This window comes from Artibeus jamaicensis, unplaced genomic scaffold (assembly GCF_021234435.1).
Source record: "Artibeus jamaicensis isolate MK-2021 breed Jamaican fruit bat unplaced genomic scaffold, CSHL_Jam_final contig_484, whole genome shotgun sequence".
In the NCBI taxonomy this organism is placed as follows: domain Eukaryota; kingdom Metazoa; phylum Chordata; class Mammalia; order Chiroptera; family Phyllostomidae; genus Artibeus; species Artibeus jamaicensis.
In genome coordinates, this window is record NW_026521859.1 from 123,246 (window position 1) to 139,610 (window position 16,365).

The following is a 16,365-nucleotide window of genomic DNA, read 5'->3' on the forward strand; positions in this document are numbered from 1 at the left end:
TAGGAATATTATTTTGGGAGGGGCTCTGTTTCCGATAAATAATTAACATTAAATAATGTATCAGTGGGTATGTCTTGAGCAATCATAGAGTCATGATAATTCAAAATAGAAAAATAATGATCCAAAACTTTAAAAATAAACCTAAATACATAGCACATATCAATTATATGAGGCCCTAAGTTACCATGAAACATTTGCAAGAAACCCTCTGGTGTATCATAGATATGGTTTGCATATAAGAAATGTCAATGAATTGCTTATCACTAATTTTATTGGTCCTTTTAGAATTAAGAATTATTTAGGAGTGAATTAGTCAGGTTCGACCAAGTCTCTTAAACCAGTTAGGAAAGTTGAATTGCTGCCATCTTTTTCTCCAGTGTTCACTTGACAATTTCACAATTTTTGAAACTTATCAAACTTGGTTAGAAAAATATCAGAGAAATAACTACTTATACAACACCATGCTTAGAACTGCTTTTATTGGCGTGACCATTCATTAAGTTTTAATCTAAGTGGACAAATTGAGGTATTTTATTAATTACATGGCTTTGAGAGCAGACTGATGGCTCTGGGAGGAGGTTTGGGGTGGAGAAATCAAGCAAAAATGATAAAGAACTCATGGACAGGGACAAGTGTGGTGATTGGGGGGGTGGGCCTGGGGTGGGAAAGGGTATAAAGGGAATAAATAAGAATGGGAAATACAATAAAAAATAAACTATTAAAAATGTAAATTAGAGAGGGTGTTTGGGGGACTGAGTGAAAATGTGAAGTGATTAAGAAGTACAAATTGGTAGTTACAAAATAGTCATGGGTATGTAAAGTATGGCATAGGGAATATAGTCAATAATATTGTAATAACTGTATATGGTGCATTACAAACCTTGTAATGCACCATATACAGTTATTACAAACCTCGTTCCGCACTTTATTTATATATAAGGGGGTACTTAAAATATGGGCAGGACCACTTCGTAAAGTATAGGATTGTCTAACCATTATGCTGTACAGTTGACACTAATACAAAACAATATTGAATGTAAAGTGTAATCAAAAAAATTTTGAGTAAATTAATGAAATGAACCCTTGAAATCAGTTTAGTTTAATTTGAAACTAGAAACTGCAAGAGGGAGCAACTTAATGGAGAAAAATATGTAGTTTTTAGAGAATGGCCTAGTGAGTAACATTTGTTAAGAAAAGGTTGAGGAGAGTTGCACTAATTATTATATATACCACACATACATTTAAGCTACAGTTAGTTAATTAGTCTAGAATAGAAACACTGTAAACCAAATGGAATTTTTTAATGGAGATAGATAATTTAATACAGTGCTTTCTTCCTTGAAATGGCTGTTTATATTACTATCACACATGCTCTTTGAATGCATTGCTGCTATTAGCTATACCTAAGAATTTCATTTCTGACATAATTATTAGTAAATCTTGGTCATTAAGAAGGGTTAAAGTAAGAAAAACACAAGCAAAACAAACTGGTTTACTATTTATCTTAGAAAAATAGAATAGAAAATTTGTGTTCTGTATACAAATTCTTTGTTGATCATATGTGTTAAAAATATTTTTAACCACTGTGTGGCTTGTTCTTTTATTATTTTATGCCTTTTTTCTTTGAATACTTAAGAAGCTAGAGCAAACACAACCATCATGCTAAGTGGTGAATAGCATCTAATGTCCAGTCCATGTTCAGTTTTCTCTGATTGTCTAAAAAATATCTATGTACAGTTTATTATTTAAATCATGTTCTCAACAGAGTCCACAACTGTGTTTAGTTGGTATGTCACTTAAGTCCCCTTTTGTTTTCATGTCATTTAATTATTGTACAAGTTTTCATCTTCTAGATTTTGCTAATTTTATCCTCTTGGTGTCATTTAATATATCCCCCATTTTTATAATTGGGTAGATATGGAGACTTGTAAAGATTCGTGTTTTACTTTTTATTGGCCCAAAAGAATTTGCAGATGGGAATGAAGTCCTTCCAATTGTGTCATGTCAGGAGGAATGTCTCATTCTACTTTAATGATGTTAAAGTAGCTGAGTGGGTTCAAGGGCAGTCAAGTCTAGTGCATCTGTCCTGAGAATATTTGCAGCATTCATAAGCCTTACCTAAATTCATTATTTTATTAGTGATTGAACAATATCATTTTCTAATTCTATTATTCTCCTGGCATATAGTAACTGTTTTATTATCCTGGAATATCACCCACATAGGGTAAGTAGGGTGAATGCTTGATTCTCTTTTGTGTCCTCTAGTGATCTCTGAAGGTGACCCATGATGTATTTTTATTGTATTTATAAAATTATGAACTCATAGATTTAGTACATTGTTATATTTAAATCCATCAGAGTTAATATTTTTAATGATCAGGTTATTTTCTCTTTAGCCAATAGGAGCCCCTCAATTTAGCTCTTGGGTCCTTCTGGTCTAATCCCAGTAATTTTTAGGACTTTCCTTGCTTTCAGAATGATTAGATTTCTCTGTCTCATATATCATGTGCCCTAGATCTGTAATCTGCTCTTTCCCCCCAAACCCTGGTTCCTTTTAATGGGAAATGATATTTAGAAACCACAGTTGGGGTGCAAGAGTTGTCAATGATTTCATTCATATCACTTGAGTATAAATTGCTCATTTCCTCCTATTTGCTGTTTTGTCTATGGTACTTGGTTTTTTGTGTGTGTAGTTTCCTGTATTGCTATTTAAGTTTGCACATAATTATATTTTATTTTCTAAGTAGGCAAACAAGGTGCGTTTAAGGCTGGAGCTCACATCTCATGATTTGTTATCTGCATTCTTTCTATGTACCATGGATGAATTGGAAGATTCGTTCGTTGGAGAACAATGTGAGCTGAGTTAGAGGTTAAAATTTTAATAGCTTTCCTTTGGCGAATTTACTTTCCTGACACATTATTATCAAAATTAGAGATGAAAAAGAAGTAGGCTAATATATATTAATCTAAGAGGAATTTAGGGATGAAAAAGAGGCTACATTATAAGTGCAGCTTAAAACTACCAACAGAATCCCATGACCTGATTTCTGTGTATTTGCTGGCACAAATAGTAGACACTGCACTCCATGTACCTTGGCTATCTTTTATTGGTCTCATTTTGAGTGATTGAACAGATATGTGTATTCTTTGGTTGCTTGACTATTTAGAAGCTGCTTTGGCCAGATGGGATTTTAAATCACTAAACTGCAGACAACCAAGTTACTGCAGTTCACTTTGACTTGCATGGCTTCAACGGATGCAGGGTGATGTACTCCACAAAGGACTCAGAAAAGCAGTCATCCAACTCTGCAGTATGACAGCTAACTCTGCAATGTGTAAAATAACAGCTTCTTTGAGTCTGACAGCCTATTGTAAAATGGTGATTTACAATGACCTCTCTGCCTACCACGCCAGATTTTTGTTTGGAGGAATACGGTAATAAATATCAATTGTTTAGTTAACCATCAGTTGTTATACACAATCAAGGTGACATTATTTACATATTTTGGGGGGACATGATTTGACCTATGAAATTCTAAAAGCTATAAATATAGGTGTATTGTTTTAATGATATCTAAACTAACCAAATTCTACATAGTACATATGTACATGAATTAATTCTTAATTCTTTTACCAGTTTGCCAGGGTTTGCCCTTCTCAATTCTATCTGTCCAACTGATGCTTCCTTCTACTAGTACAACTATCTTGATATCAGAAATATGGAACACAGTAAATGTGTGTGAGTGAGCATGTGTGCGTAAAAGGGTGGTGACAAGAACTTTCGTTTTCCCACCTTTTCCTGTTTCACAATTTATTTCAAAGAGACAGACTATAAATAAGCACGAGTGTTATTGTGTCATGAGGAGACTATTTTTAGTCTTCGATTACATTTGAGGATTTCATAGCCAAGCAAACAATTAAACTTTGAGATGACATCTTTTCTTGAAAGTCCCTCATTTTAAACACTTTTGTTACATTTGTGGTGCCTCCTTGTGGAATTCCCTTGCCTTTCTTGTGGACCCACTGGGAGGTACATTTTCCACTGTTCTCACAAGTACTTATTTTGATTTTTATAATGTATCAGAGATTGGGGTAGTAGGGTGTGATAAACATGTAAGGAAATGGAAGAGATATGAAAATAAAAGGAATATAATTGATCAATTTATTTTTCTTCTGCTTTTATTGAGAATCAAATTCTTAAATTTTATATAGCTCTTTGATTTTGAAAGTGAAATGATCTACTTAATGTGAAAACCTGACCATGCTGCACACATGCTTACAACCCTCCTTTGGATTTCATTTGCATTTAGGGAAAAATTCCTAAAGTCCTTGCTATACTTTAGGCCCTTCCACTCTTCCTCTCACTCCCACACTTGTTCTTTCCTGACCGTAGTTCTGATCCTAGAACAGATCGAACTTACTGCATCTCCACAAGACAAATTTTGTCCTCAGCTCCTGGCCAAGATAGCTTTTTCATGGCTTTTTCAAGGATCAGCTCAAATAGAACCTTGTCAGAGTCCTTCTCTAACCTCCAAATCTAAACCAGTCCTTTCTTTCCCCTGGCAAGACTGACCCGCCTCTTTGGTCTACAGTCTCCCCCTGCACCATTTTGACTTCTATGGTGCATAAGCCTGCCTTCCCCTAGTGCCACCCCACCGTGGGTTTAACTGACTACAAGGGAGGAGGAAAGGCTTTTTCTCTATCCAGTTATATTGTTAGATTTTCATGCACTGGGGCCTATCCATTGATAATTCTAGTTTTCTAAACGCTCAGTATAAGAATCCCCAACCTCCACCACCTCAGCCAACAGTGGGGATGATTTGTGCTCCAGACAGACCATCTAATGTTACAGCACTATATAGATTCACTTAAAAGAAACTATTAACCTTGTGTTTTGTACTAAGCTAAATTTACTTATTCTGCTAATGTTTTTGTAGTTTCAGAAGCTTTTCTTTGCAGATAGACAGTCATCTTTTATGTCTTTCTATTTTTACTTTTCATTTTGTATATAGCACTGACCAGGACTCCCTCTACATTTTTTTTAAGTGGTGTGAAAGTATATTTTAACTTACTGATTTGGTGGGGAATGCATTTAGTCTCTTATCATTCAATATGTTAGCTGTAGATTTTTTATAGATGGTGTTTGTTAGGTTGAAGAGGTTCCCTTCTACTTCTTAGTTCAGAGTTTTATCATCAACGGGTGTTAAATTTTGTTAAATGCCTTTGCTGTATAAATTGAGATGTTCATGGGATTTTTAAAAAGTCTCTTAGTATAGTAAGTTATTATATATCAATGGAGTTTTGAATGTTAAACCAATCTTGTGTTTCTGGAATAAACCTCACTTTACACACACACACACACACACACACACACACATTTCTAGATTTGATTTGCTATTCTTTTGTTATAGATGTTTACATCCATATTCATGAAATATAATCAACTATAGCTTTATCTTAATGATTTTTTAAAGTTTTCTATTAGGGTTATGTTGGCCTCCTATTAAAAGTTGGGGAGAGTTCACTCTCCACTTTTATATACTGTATTTTTTGGAATATAAGATGCACTTCCCTCCCAAAATGGGAGTGCTTCTTATAGTTCGAATGTAGCTTACCTGGCTCACTGTGGGCAGGGGGCGGGGGGGGGGGAGGGGAGGGGTGGTTAATTTCTTTTCATGAAAGAATTTTTAGTGTTATTTTTTTCCCTTAAATGTTTGGTCAAAATTATTAGGGAACCAATCTGGACCTGAAGTTTCTTTGTGAGAAAATTTTTGATAAAAATTTAACTTATTTTTAAATAATTTCAATTTAGAGCTGTTAAAATAAGTAGAGTGTTCTAAGAATTAGTCCATTTCATCTGCCAACTTTTTATCCTGTTAATATCTGTAGGGTTTGTAGTGACAGTTCCCTGCTTCAGTATTGACTCAGGTAACTTATGTTTTTAAGTCTTATTTGTTCACTATTCTTGCAAATATTTAGCACTATATTCATTTGTTGAAAGAATTAACTTTATTTCTTAATTTTCTATTTCACTGATCATTTTCTTTATTTTACTTGTTGTGTTTAATTTGTTGTACTTTGTCTAGCTTTGTACTTTGTTTAAGCTTCTTATGATAGAAGCTTAAATATTGATTTTTAATTTTTCTTTTTTCAATAAATGTTTTTTATTTTCTTAATTTTAAAAATATATTTTATTGATTATACTATTACAGTTGTCCTATTTTCTCCCCTTTCTTCCCCTATGCTCTGCACACTCCCTCGTACCCACATTCCCCCCTTTAGTTCATGTCCATAGGTCATACATATAAGTTCTTTGGCTTCTATATTTCCCATACTGTTCTTAGCCTCCCCCTGTCTATTTTGTACCTACCATCTATGTTACTTATTCTCTGTACCTTTTCCCCCTCTCTCCCCCTCCCCCTCTAATAACCCTTCATGTGATCTCCATTTCTGTGATTCTGTTCCTGTTCTAGTTGTTTGCTTTGTTCATTTTTGTTTTTGTTTTAGGTTCAGTTGTTAATAACCGTGAGATTCTTGTCATTTTACTGTTCATATTTTTTATTATCTTTATCTTAGATGAAGTCCCTTCAACATTTCATATAATAAGGGCTGGGTGATGATGAATTCCTTTAACTTGACCTTCTCTGGGAAGCACTTTATTTGCCCTTCCATTCTAAATGAAAGCTTTTCTGGATAGAGTAATGTTGGATGTAGGTCCTTGCTTTTCATGACTTTGATTACTTCTTTCCAGCCCCTTCTTGCCTGTAAGGTTTCTTTTGAGAAATAAGTTGACAGTCTTATTGGAACTCCTTTGCACGTAACTTGTCTCCTTCTTCCTTGCTGCTTTTAAGATTCTTTCCTTATCTTTAATCTTGGGTAATGTAATTATCATGTATCTTGGTGTGTTCCTCTTTTGGTTCAAATTTTTTGAGATTCTGAGCTTTCTGGACATCCTGAGAGTCTATTTCCTTTGCCATATTGGGGAAGTTCTCCTTCATTACTTGGTCAAATAAGTTTTCAATTTTTTGGTCTTTATCTTCTCTTTCCGGCACCCCTATTATTTGGATATTGGAACATTTAAAGATGTCCTGGAGGTTCCTAAGTTCTCCTCATTTTTTTTGAATTCTTATTTCTTAGTTCCATTCTTGTTGAATGTTTCTTTCTTCCTCCTGCTCCAGAACTTTGATTTGAGTCTTGGTTTCCTTCTCTTCACTGTTGGTTCCCTGTAGATTTTTCTTTATTTCACATAATGCAACTTTCATTGCTACCTGGGTCTTTTTTATGCTATTGAAGTGCCTATCGAGTTCTTGGAGCATCCTGATTACCAGTGTTTTGAACTGTGTACTTGATATACCTGATAAGTTGGTTATCTCTTCATCACTTAGTTGTATTTTTTCTGGAGCTTTGAACTGTTCTTTCGTTTGGGCCTTTTTTTTTTTTTGTCATGGTGCAACTGTTGTGTAGTAAGGGGCAGAGTCTTAGGTGTTCACCAGGGTGGGGCAATCCACATTACTGCATTGAGATGCTGTATGTGGGGCAGGAGTCCAAGAGGGAACAATGCCGGTTGCTCTGTTCTCTGCCACTTCCCCTGCTACCCACAATCAAATGGGGCCCTTCTGGTGTTGATTCCTGGGTGGGTGGGTTTGTGTACATTCTAGGACCCTGTGGGTCTCTCCAACAAACTCTCCTGTGAGGCTGCGAGTTTCTCCCGCTGCCACCTCAACCCCCACAGGTGTTCTCAGTCAGAGGTTTGAGGCTTTATTTCTCCATGATGGAACCTTGGATTGTGTGGTCTGCCTCGCTCCCCCGTTGTTCCTCCCTGTTTATCTGCATGTGAATGTGGAATCACCCAGTCCACCAGCTGCTGCCTTACTGAGAGTCCTCTCTGCCCAGCTGCTTGTCTCTGCCCCTCCTAACAGTCTGGATAAATATTTCTACTTTAACTCCTTGGTTGTCAGACTTCCATACAGTTCAATTTTTTGTCAGTTCTGGTTGGTTTTTGTTTTTAGATTTGTTGTTGTTCTACTAATGTCTTTAAGGTAAATCCTCTCTCTAAGCAGTTCTTAGCTGCATCATAAAATTTGACTTAAAAAATTACTGGTCAGTTTGAAATATTTTTTAATATCTCCTCTGATTTTTTAATTAGAGTTGACATACAATATTATATTATTTTCAGGTGTATAACATGGTGATTCAAGACTTATATACTTTACAATGTGATCAACATGATAAGTTTAGTAACAACCCGTCACTGTACAAAGTTATTGTAATATTGTGGGCTATGTTCCCTGTGCTGTATGTTAGTTCTCCATTACTTATGTATTTTATAAGTAGAAGTTTGTACCTCTTATTCCCCTTCACATTTTCCATGTATCCTCCCCACTACCCAAAACATCAGTTTGTATTCTGTATCCACGAGTCTGTCTATTTTGTTTATTTTATTTTACTATATTTCCTGTATAAATGAAATACTATAGTATTTGTGTTTCTCCATTTGATCTATTTCACTTAATACTCTTTAGGTCCATCCATACATCACAAATGGCAAGATTTTATTTTTTATTATTGCTGAGTAATATTCCATTCGGTATATATCCCAGATTGTCTCTATTCACTCAGCTGTTGATGGACACTTGGGTTGCTTTTATATCTTGGCTACTGTAAATAATGCTGCAGTGAACATTGGGCTGCATATATTTCTTTGAATTACTATTTTCATTTTCTCTGGATATATACCCAGAAGTGGAATTGCAAGGCCATATGGTAGTTTTATTTTTTTATATTTTGAGGAACTTCCATCCATGCCAGTACTTGTCATTTGTTAATAATAGCCATTCTAACAAGTGTGAGGCAATATCTCATTGTGGTTGTGATTTGCATTTTCCTGATGACTAGTGATTGTTGAACATCTTTTCATATGTCTGTTGGCCATCTGTATATTTTCTTTGAAGAAATGCCTATGAAAGTCTTCTGCCCATGTTTTTTAATTAGAATGTTTGGGTTTTTTTGATGTTGAGATGTATGAATTCTTTATATATTTTAGATATTACGCCCCATTGGATATATTATTTGCAAATATCTTCTCTCAGTAGGTTGTTCTTTTGTTTTATTCATGGTTTCTTTTGCTGTACAAAACCTTTTTAGTTTGACATAATTCCATTTGTTTATTTTTGCTTTCTTTGCTATTTCCTAGAGGAACATATCCAGAAAAATACTACTAAGATCAGTGTCAAAGAGTTTATTGCCTATGTTTTTTTCCCCTAGGAGTTTTATGATTTTAGATTCTATATTTAAATCTCTAATCTATTTTGAGTTTATTTTTTGCATATGGTGTAAGAATGTCATCCAGATTAATTTTTTTGCATAAATCTGTTCAGTTTTCCTAACACCATTTATTGGAGAATCTGTCATTTCTTACATTGTATATGCTTGCCCCATTATCAAAATTAATTGACCATATGTATGGGTTTATTTGTGGACTCTCTTTTTTGTTCCATGGTCTATGTCTGTTTTTGTGCCACTACCATACTGGTTTAATTATTAAAGACTCCACCAAAAAACTTCTAGAACTAGTAAATGAGTTTAGTAAAGTGTAGATTACAAAATTAATATAGAATAGTTGATACAGAAATCTGTTGCATTTCTATATACTATTAAACTATCAGAAAGCAAAATTGTGGGGGCTCCATCCACAGCCCCCCCCCCAGTCACCATGGATGAGAATGAGTCTACCAAGACATGATCTGCTTGGGGAGGAAAGGTGGCCAATCTCTCAAATGAGAAGGGCACAGAGCCTTTTCCTCAATGGGCTTTTACTGGGTTCATTTTGCACAGGAGTACAGGTAAAGCTCATTAATCATTGTTAGGCAGTAAGGATCAAATAATAGATAATATACAAATAGCTACGAGAGCTTATTCTGAGTCAGGGTCTATTAGCTAAAGGGCTACAAAACTCTGGGGGAAATAAACTCATTTCCTGCTTGGACCCTTATTATTTAATTGAGGACATTCTTAGTAAAGCAGGTTTCACAGAATTTTATGTATTTTCCCTTAGGTCTGATTACCCCAGGGAACCTGCCCTTTTAAGCACAGGGCCATACCTCTATCATTGTTTCAGGCATAAGTCTGGCAGGGGCAGTAAGGCAGCCAAGAGATTAGGAGACTTCCTACAGGCAGAAAGGGGACTCAGGCTGTGTCGGAGCTGAGGGGCAAGGGTCCTTCACCCCCCTTTGCTATATCCCCCACAAGTCCTTCCCTGGGGCTCCCCCACAATTGTGCCTGTCTTAGGTTATCCCTGTGAGGAATCTTACCTGTGATTGGCTAACTGACCATTCACTGGGGGCCCAGCAGGGTGAAGTAAAAGGAGCAGAGGCAGCGCCCCTACCAGGGAGATGAGCTTTGTCTCCTTAGTGGCTTATGGTCCGAAGGTCTCTCACTTAGCCTTAGCCATGCGGAGGTTGCAGCTTCTGAAACCAGGCAGAACAGTTCCCAATACAAAATTAAGAAAATTCTATTTAAAATTGCATCAAAAAGAATAAAATACCCAGGAAATGAAAGACCTGTACTCTGAAAACTGTAAGACATTGATGAAAGAAACTGAAAATAACACAAATGAATAGAAGGATTTACCATTTTCATGGATTAGAAGGATTAATATAGTTACAGAACAGACCCAGGGTGGTGGTGAACAATATACTGTTACTGAATGGACCACCCCCCTTGTGCTCTGGGATTCCCCCCAGTACTAGATTCACCTTGCCCACTGCCAGGAAAAGACATCTTTCAATGCCAGAGATTGGTGAAAAGAAAATAAATTATTCAAAAAGTTACATAGATTGAGTAATGACTTAGTGCCTTTATTAAAATACTAAAGTCCTTTAGAGTACCCACAAATACACAGTCCTTCCTTCTCCCTCTGCCCAGTCTGGGTTACCATGTCTCAGGAAAAGAAGTAGAAATTTGTGGCTCAGGCAGCCCCTTGCTTCTGGTACAATCAGCTGTGTTCCCGCCACAATCGCCAGTTAATCTAAAACCATGTGGCACCTTCCCATGGCCCACCAGCAAGAGTCCTTTCACCCCTTTTGTCTCATCAAGGTTTCTCCTGCTTCCTAAGCCACATGGCAAAAGGGAGCACCCCAAAGCCGTGTGGTCCCCACTTACTCTAAAGTTGTGTGGGCCTCAGCTTTCCTTCTATTCTCTCACGCAGGCACTGTAACCAGGGGTAGTTGCCTCCCAGTTCCATCCTGATTTGAACTCACTCCCATCTCCCTGGCTGAAAGCATGGCCACAGCTATTTAACATATCCATGAAACCAGTTAAAAGTTTTAGATATGTTAAATGACCAGGCTGGAAGTTAGCCACAAAACTGTTGCTATGCAAAACAGCTCTCAATGGCCCTGCTCCATGTGTCCCATTTCTCAGTTCAGGCTTGTGGGGATGAGGACATCCTATATTTTAATATTTTTTGGACACTGTGAGTTCTAGACCCCATTACAAATCCCCATTTGGGCCCCTCCTTGGCTACACCCTGTTACAGTATCATTAAAGTGTCCATAGTACCCAAAGCAATCTACAGATTCAGTGCAATCCCTGTCAAAATACCAATGACATTTTGTACAGAATACAAGAAATTATCCTAAAATTGATAACGGAGCCACAAGAGACCCCAAATAGCTAAAACAATATTGAGAAAGAAGAACACAGCTGGAGGTATACACTCCCTGATTTCAAATTACACTACAAAACTTTAGTAATCTTTTTTTCTTTTTAACTTATGGATTTTAGAAGTATATTGATAAATTTTCAAGTATTTTAGGACATTGTTCCTTTTCTTTTTAATTTAATATCATTTTGGTCAAAGAACATAAACCGTGTAATCTCAGTTGTTTGGAATTCGAGGCTGCTTTTTCTCCAGCATAGAATCTATTTTGGTGACTATTTTATATGTATTACAAAAGAATGTATATTCTGCTGTTGTTAGGTGCAGTGTTCTTTGTATGTGAACTAGGTGGGAAGTAGCTGTTTTTCAAAATATTTGTACTATTACTGATTTTTTATGTCTAATTCAATAGTTGCTGAAAAGGTGTTGAAATCTCACATTATGACTTGAATTTGTCTTTTCCTTTTTTAGCTTAAATTTTTTTCTTCATAATTCAGAAGCCTTATTATAATATATTTACATATTTAAGATTTTTATGTCTTCCTGATATGTTGCCAATTTTGTTACTATGAAGTTTCTATCTAAAATTCTTATTATTGTTCCTCTGTAATGTGTCTTTTTTCTTTGACTACTTTAAAGATTTTTCTCTTTTATTCTTACTTTCAACTAAATATGACATACCTAAGTGTGACTTACTTTATATCTCATTGGACTTTGTTGAACTTTTTGATCTGATTGTTTGTAATCTTTGCCAATTTGGAAAAATTTTGGCCATTGTATTTTCAAATATCTCTTCATTCACTTTCTGCTTTCCATCTCAAAAGCTAATTACTTGACCGCTAAATCAAGATTACTTGATATTTTCCCATATACTTCAGACGCTTGCTCCTTTTATTACCATCCTCTCCCTTGCTCTGGGTTTCATTTGTAATAATTTCCATTATTGACTTAATCTTTGAGTTTACTGATTTTCTCCTTACATGTAGTTGGTTAAGCTCATTGCCTAAATTTTTTTCGATATATATATTTTTTATTGTAAGCTTTTCAGTTTGTATCTTTTTTTAGTTTCCATTTCTTTCTAAAATTTTTCATATTCTTGCACATTGTTGTCTATCTTCTTTATTAGATCTTTTAACAAATTTATTATAGCTCTTTTATAAACCTTGTTTGATATGTCCGACATTTAGATCATCTCTGGATCTACTTATACTGAGTATTTTCTCCTGATCAGTAATCAGATTTTGTTGCTGCTTCTTATATTTTGTGATACCCTTGGGAGATTTCTTTCAGTTTTTCAGTATGGCTTTCAGGTTTGTTTTTTTTTAAGATTTAAAAAAATCTTATTTATCTTTAGAGGGGAAGGGAAGGAGAGAGGGAGAGAAATATGAAGGTATGGTTGCCTCTCATGAGTCCTCTGCTGGCAACTGGCCCGCAACCCAGGCACATGCCCTGACTGGGAATTGAACCGTGGTTGTTTGATTCGCAGGCCAAGCTCAATCCACTGAGCTACACCAGCCAGGGTGGCTTTCAGCTTTTTGTGTTTCTAAATACTGTTTTTCTCTTGTTCTGCTCTTCATGATCTCTCTCTCGACTGTGGTAAAGGACTAGAGTGCCTCGGAGGGACTTCTCTCAGTTCTGTTGCTTCTCTCTCAGCCTTCCAGAATTCAAGGATTTGTATTTGAGATAGACCCTGGGTATCTGCATAGTGTGTGTATGGGGAGGCCATGAGGGGATCTCTCTAGGCTGTTTAAATTGTTCTCATCTTTCTTTGTATTACTTGTCTCCTCTGTGAATTCAAAATTCATGGGGAAGAATTACTGGGTGGGACATACTTGTTCTGTGGCTGGGGCCCCTCAGGATTCTAATTTGTCTCCCCAGCTTTGATTTGTTACCTTAATGCTTTGGCAAATTCCTCTTCCTGAGGAGGCTTCTCTTTCTGCTAGGGATAACAGCAGCTCTGAATATCTTCTACCTTAAAAAGGATTAGTAACTACTAGAATTTGGCTTATTTATGTTTCTTTAAATCCTGTCTTGTTTCTGGGTTTAAAAACACTATCGTTTTATAATTAATCTGGCATGTTATTATTGTTGGGAGTGAAAGTCGTGCAACTTTCAACATTGTAACCAGAAGTGAAGTCCTTGGACTTACTTAAAAGATGTATTAAAGTTATTAACACAGTGTTTATAAATCAAATGAAATATGTCTTAAAGTTTATAATTATATTCCAATAAAAAATTAAACTCTATCACTCAGCTTTATCATATAAATATTTTTTACCAGATATCCTTTGAGTGTTTTAAAAGTGCAAATCTACATTTAAAAGAAGAATGTTTGCTACCATTGAGATAATAATAAAAATGTGATAATGCTTTAGAGAAGATAGTGAAAGGAATTCTAGTAAGTATTTTGGACAGAGCTCAAAGTTTTACAGAAGTTTATAATTTTTCAAGATAATTATGAATTAAAAGACTTTTCATGGTATTCTTCAGCTCCTACTCATTGTTTTCTTGCATAATATATTTATAATGTGGCTATTTGAGATACACAAATTAATTTTAGTAACAATTAACTGTACTGAAACGATATGGAAATTTTAAAATTAAACTTATAATAGATAGGCATTTGTCTATATTTTTCTAATATATTTGACTCTCCTTTTTCATGTCTTTTTCAGGAATCCTAAAACCAAAGTATTAGAAGGAAAACAGAAACATGGCTCACCATGTTACATTCCGTTGGATAGTTTTGGTCCTGCTTCTTCAGAATTCTGTATCAGCTGAGGATGGGGAAATAAGATCAAGTAAGAACTGTCAGCATTGCCCCTTTTTGTTATCAACCCATTGATTGTAGAAAACAAGTATGGAGAGCTTATTAAGCATCCATTCTTAGTGTCTTTGATGATGTAATTTCCTAAAATGAATGAATTGCTTTGTTACTCATTAACTGAGAAGAAAAGCTTTTCTCTGAGGTAATTTTGAGACAATTTAATGGAAATTGTTTATTCCATTAACCCATCAGGCTTTGGAATAAATAGTCTGGTACCGAGGTCAGCCATTTAGGAGCTTCCTGATAAGAAGACAGAGAAAAAGTATCTACCTCCTGGGGTGATTATCAGGACCATCCCAGGAGGTAATCTAATAGAGGTAATGAGATACGCAGGCAATGTGAGTGAGGTAATGCATGTAAATGGGTTAGCACAGTGACATCTCAGTAAATGGTGACTATTCTGACTGCCTGTAGGAAGACTTTCATTAGAGAAGGAAGGATAAATTAATGTAGTTCTGCTACCCAGGCCACCAGTTACAAATATAATACTTCTTTTTAAGAGTTTGTTTATTTTCATATTTTAAAACTTACAAGGGCCCTACTACAAATTAATTTTAGTTTCTATAACAGTTAAATCAGGTGGTTTGACACATTGATTTAACTTGACTTAACATTTATTAAAACAGTATCTGCATAACTCTTTTATAGTTTAATCCCCCCAATATGAAAAGGTAGACTCTTTTCTCTGTGTTTTGAGTGGGAAAAGAGATTCACAAAATTTAAGAGGCATACCTAGTATCATACAGCTTGTTAGAGCTATAACTAATATTTAAACTATGCTTTTGATCTTTAGTCCATTCCTTTTCTATGACATCAGTGATTCATTTCCCTAAGGAGCAGGTCTCTTGGAGTGGTACTTGGTCTGGTGTTTATTAACAGCAATATTTGCTTTTGTACCCATGGTCTTGACTAAACTTACAGGTATGAAATATGTGCTCCATGGCTCTGGAAAGGGGTAGGAAGGGCCAAAAATAAGCCCGTAATAGGTAACCACAGAATCAAGTATCAAACAAACACTAGCAGGTCCGGACAATAGCAAGTCTCACAGTATTTAGGAAGAGCAACATTGAAGAGCTCTGCAAACACAACCTTCTTATTCTTTCAAAAACTCCAAAAAAAAAACCAACCATAACCCCAGACCAGTGTCCAAAAATAACAGAAGAACTGCATTCCCTTGGGTTAGAAAAGTTGCTTTTGGGCCAAATTCCATTCTGGTGTCCCTGCCCTGAACTTTGGCAGTGGTCACCATGGCAGAGGTTGTTGGAGTAGCGCCCTTCTGCACTGCACTAGCACCTGCCACAGAGCACCATAACAGTAACATCTTAATCACGCTTACATTTTTGAGATAAATCCAATCTGTGTTTTGACAGAGATTTTTTTCTTCTAGTAACAGATTGACTGTTGTACATGTTCACCTGACAATAGGTGACATGTTCACCTGAACATGTACATGTACATGTACACCTGACAACATGTACATGTTCACCAACAATATTTTTGTTGGTTACCGTGATGGGTACTTTGAGGTAACCGTAAAATTGAAGACTCTTCATGTGAGCCTTGTCATTATCATCTCAGATATGTAAGTAGGCAAAGATAAGAAGCTGGATAAAAAGAAAAGGATAGAGAGAAGAGTGAGGAAGTGGAAGACAGGGAAAGAGAGAGACTGATTAATGATTTACTCCGAAGGAGGTACGAATATTCTAATACTGCTTGCCCTAAATAATTTTTTTCTAATACCATTCCTTGCAATTATGATCTTATTTAAATTATATACAGAATATAAATCACCCTTATTATAACTTTAAATTGGGCATTTAATCACAACTTAAGGGAGACCACTTAATATGGGTAAAACACAGGACTTAAAATTTTCTAC

General features: G+C 35.7%; 1 protein-coding gene across 1 annotated transcript in view; it reads left to right on the forward strand.

The window, feature by feature from the left end:
- COL21A1 (collagen type XXI alpha 1 chain) overlaps window positions 1-16,365 on the forward strand; it is a 172,840-nt gene that overhangs the window by 38,105 nt on the left and 118,370 nt on the right. The window contains exon 2 of the mRNA XM_053668361.1: window positions 14,335-14,460. Coding sequence (XP_053524336.1) covers window positions 14,373-14,460 — 88 coding nt within the window. The 5' untranslated portion in view covers window positions 14,335-14,372. The remainder of the gene's footprint in view (window positions 1-14,334; window positions 14,461-16,365) is intronic.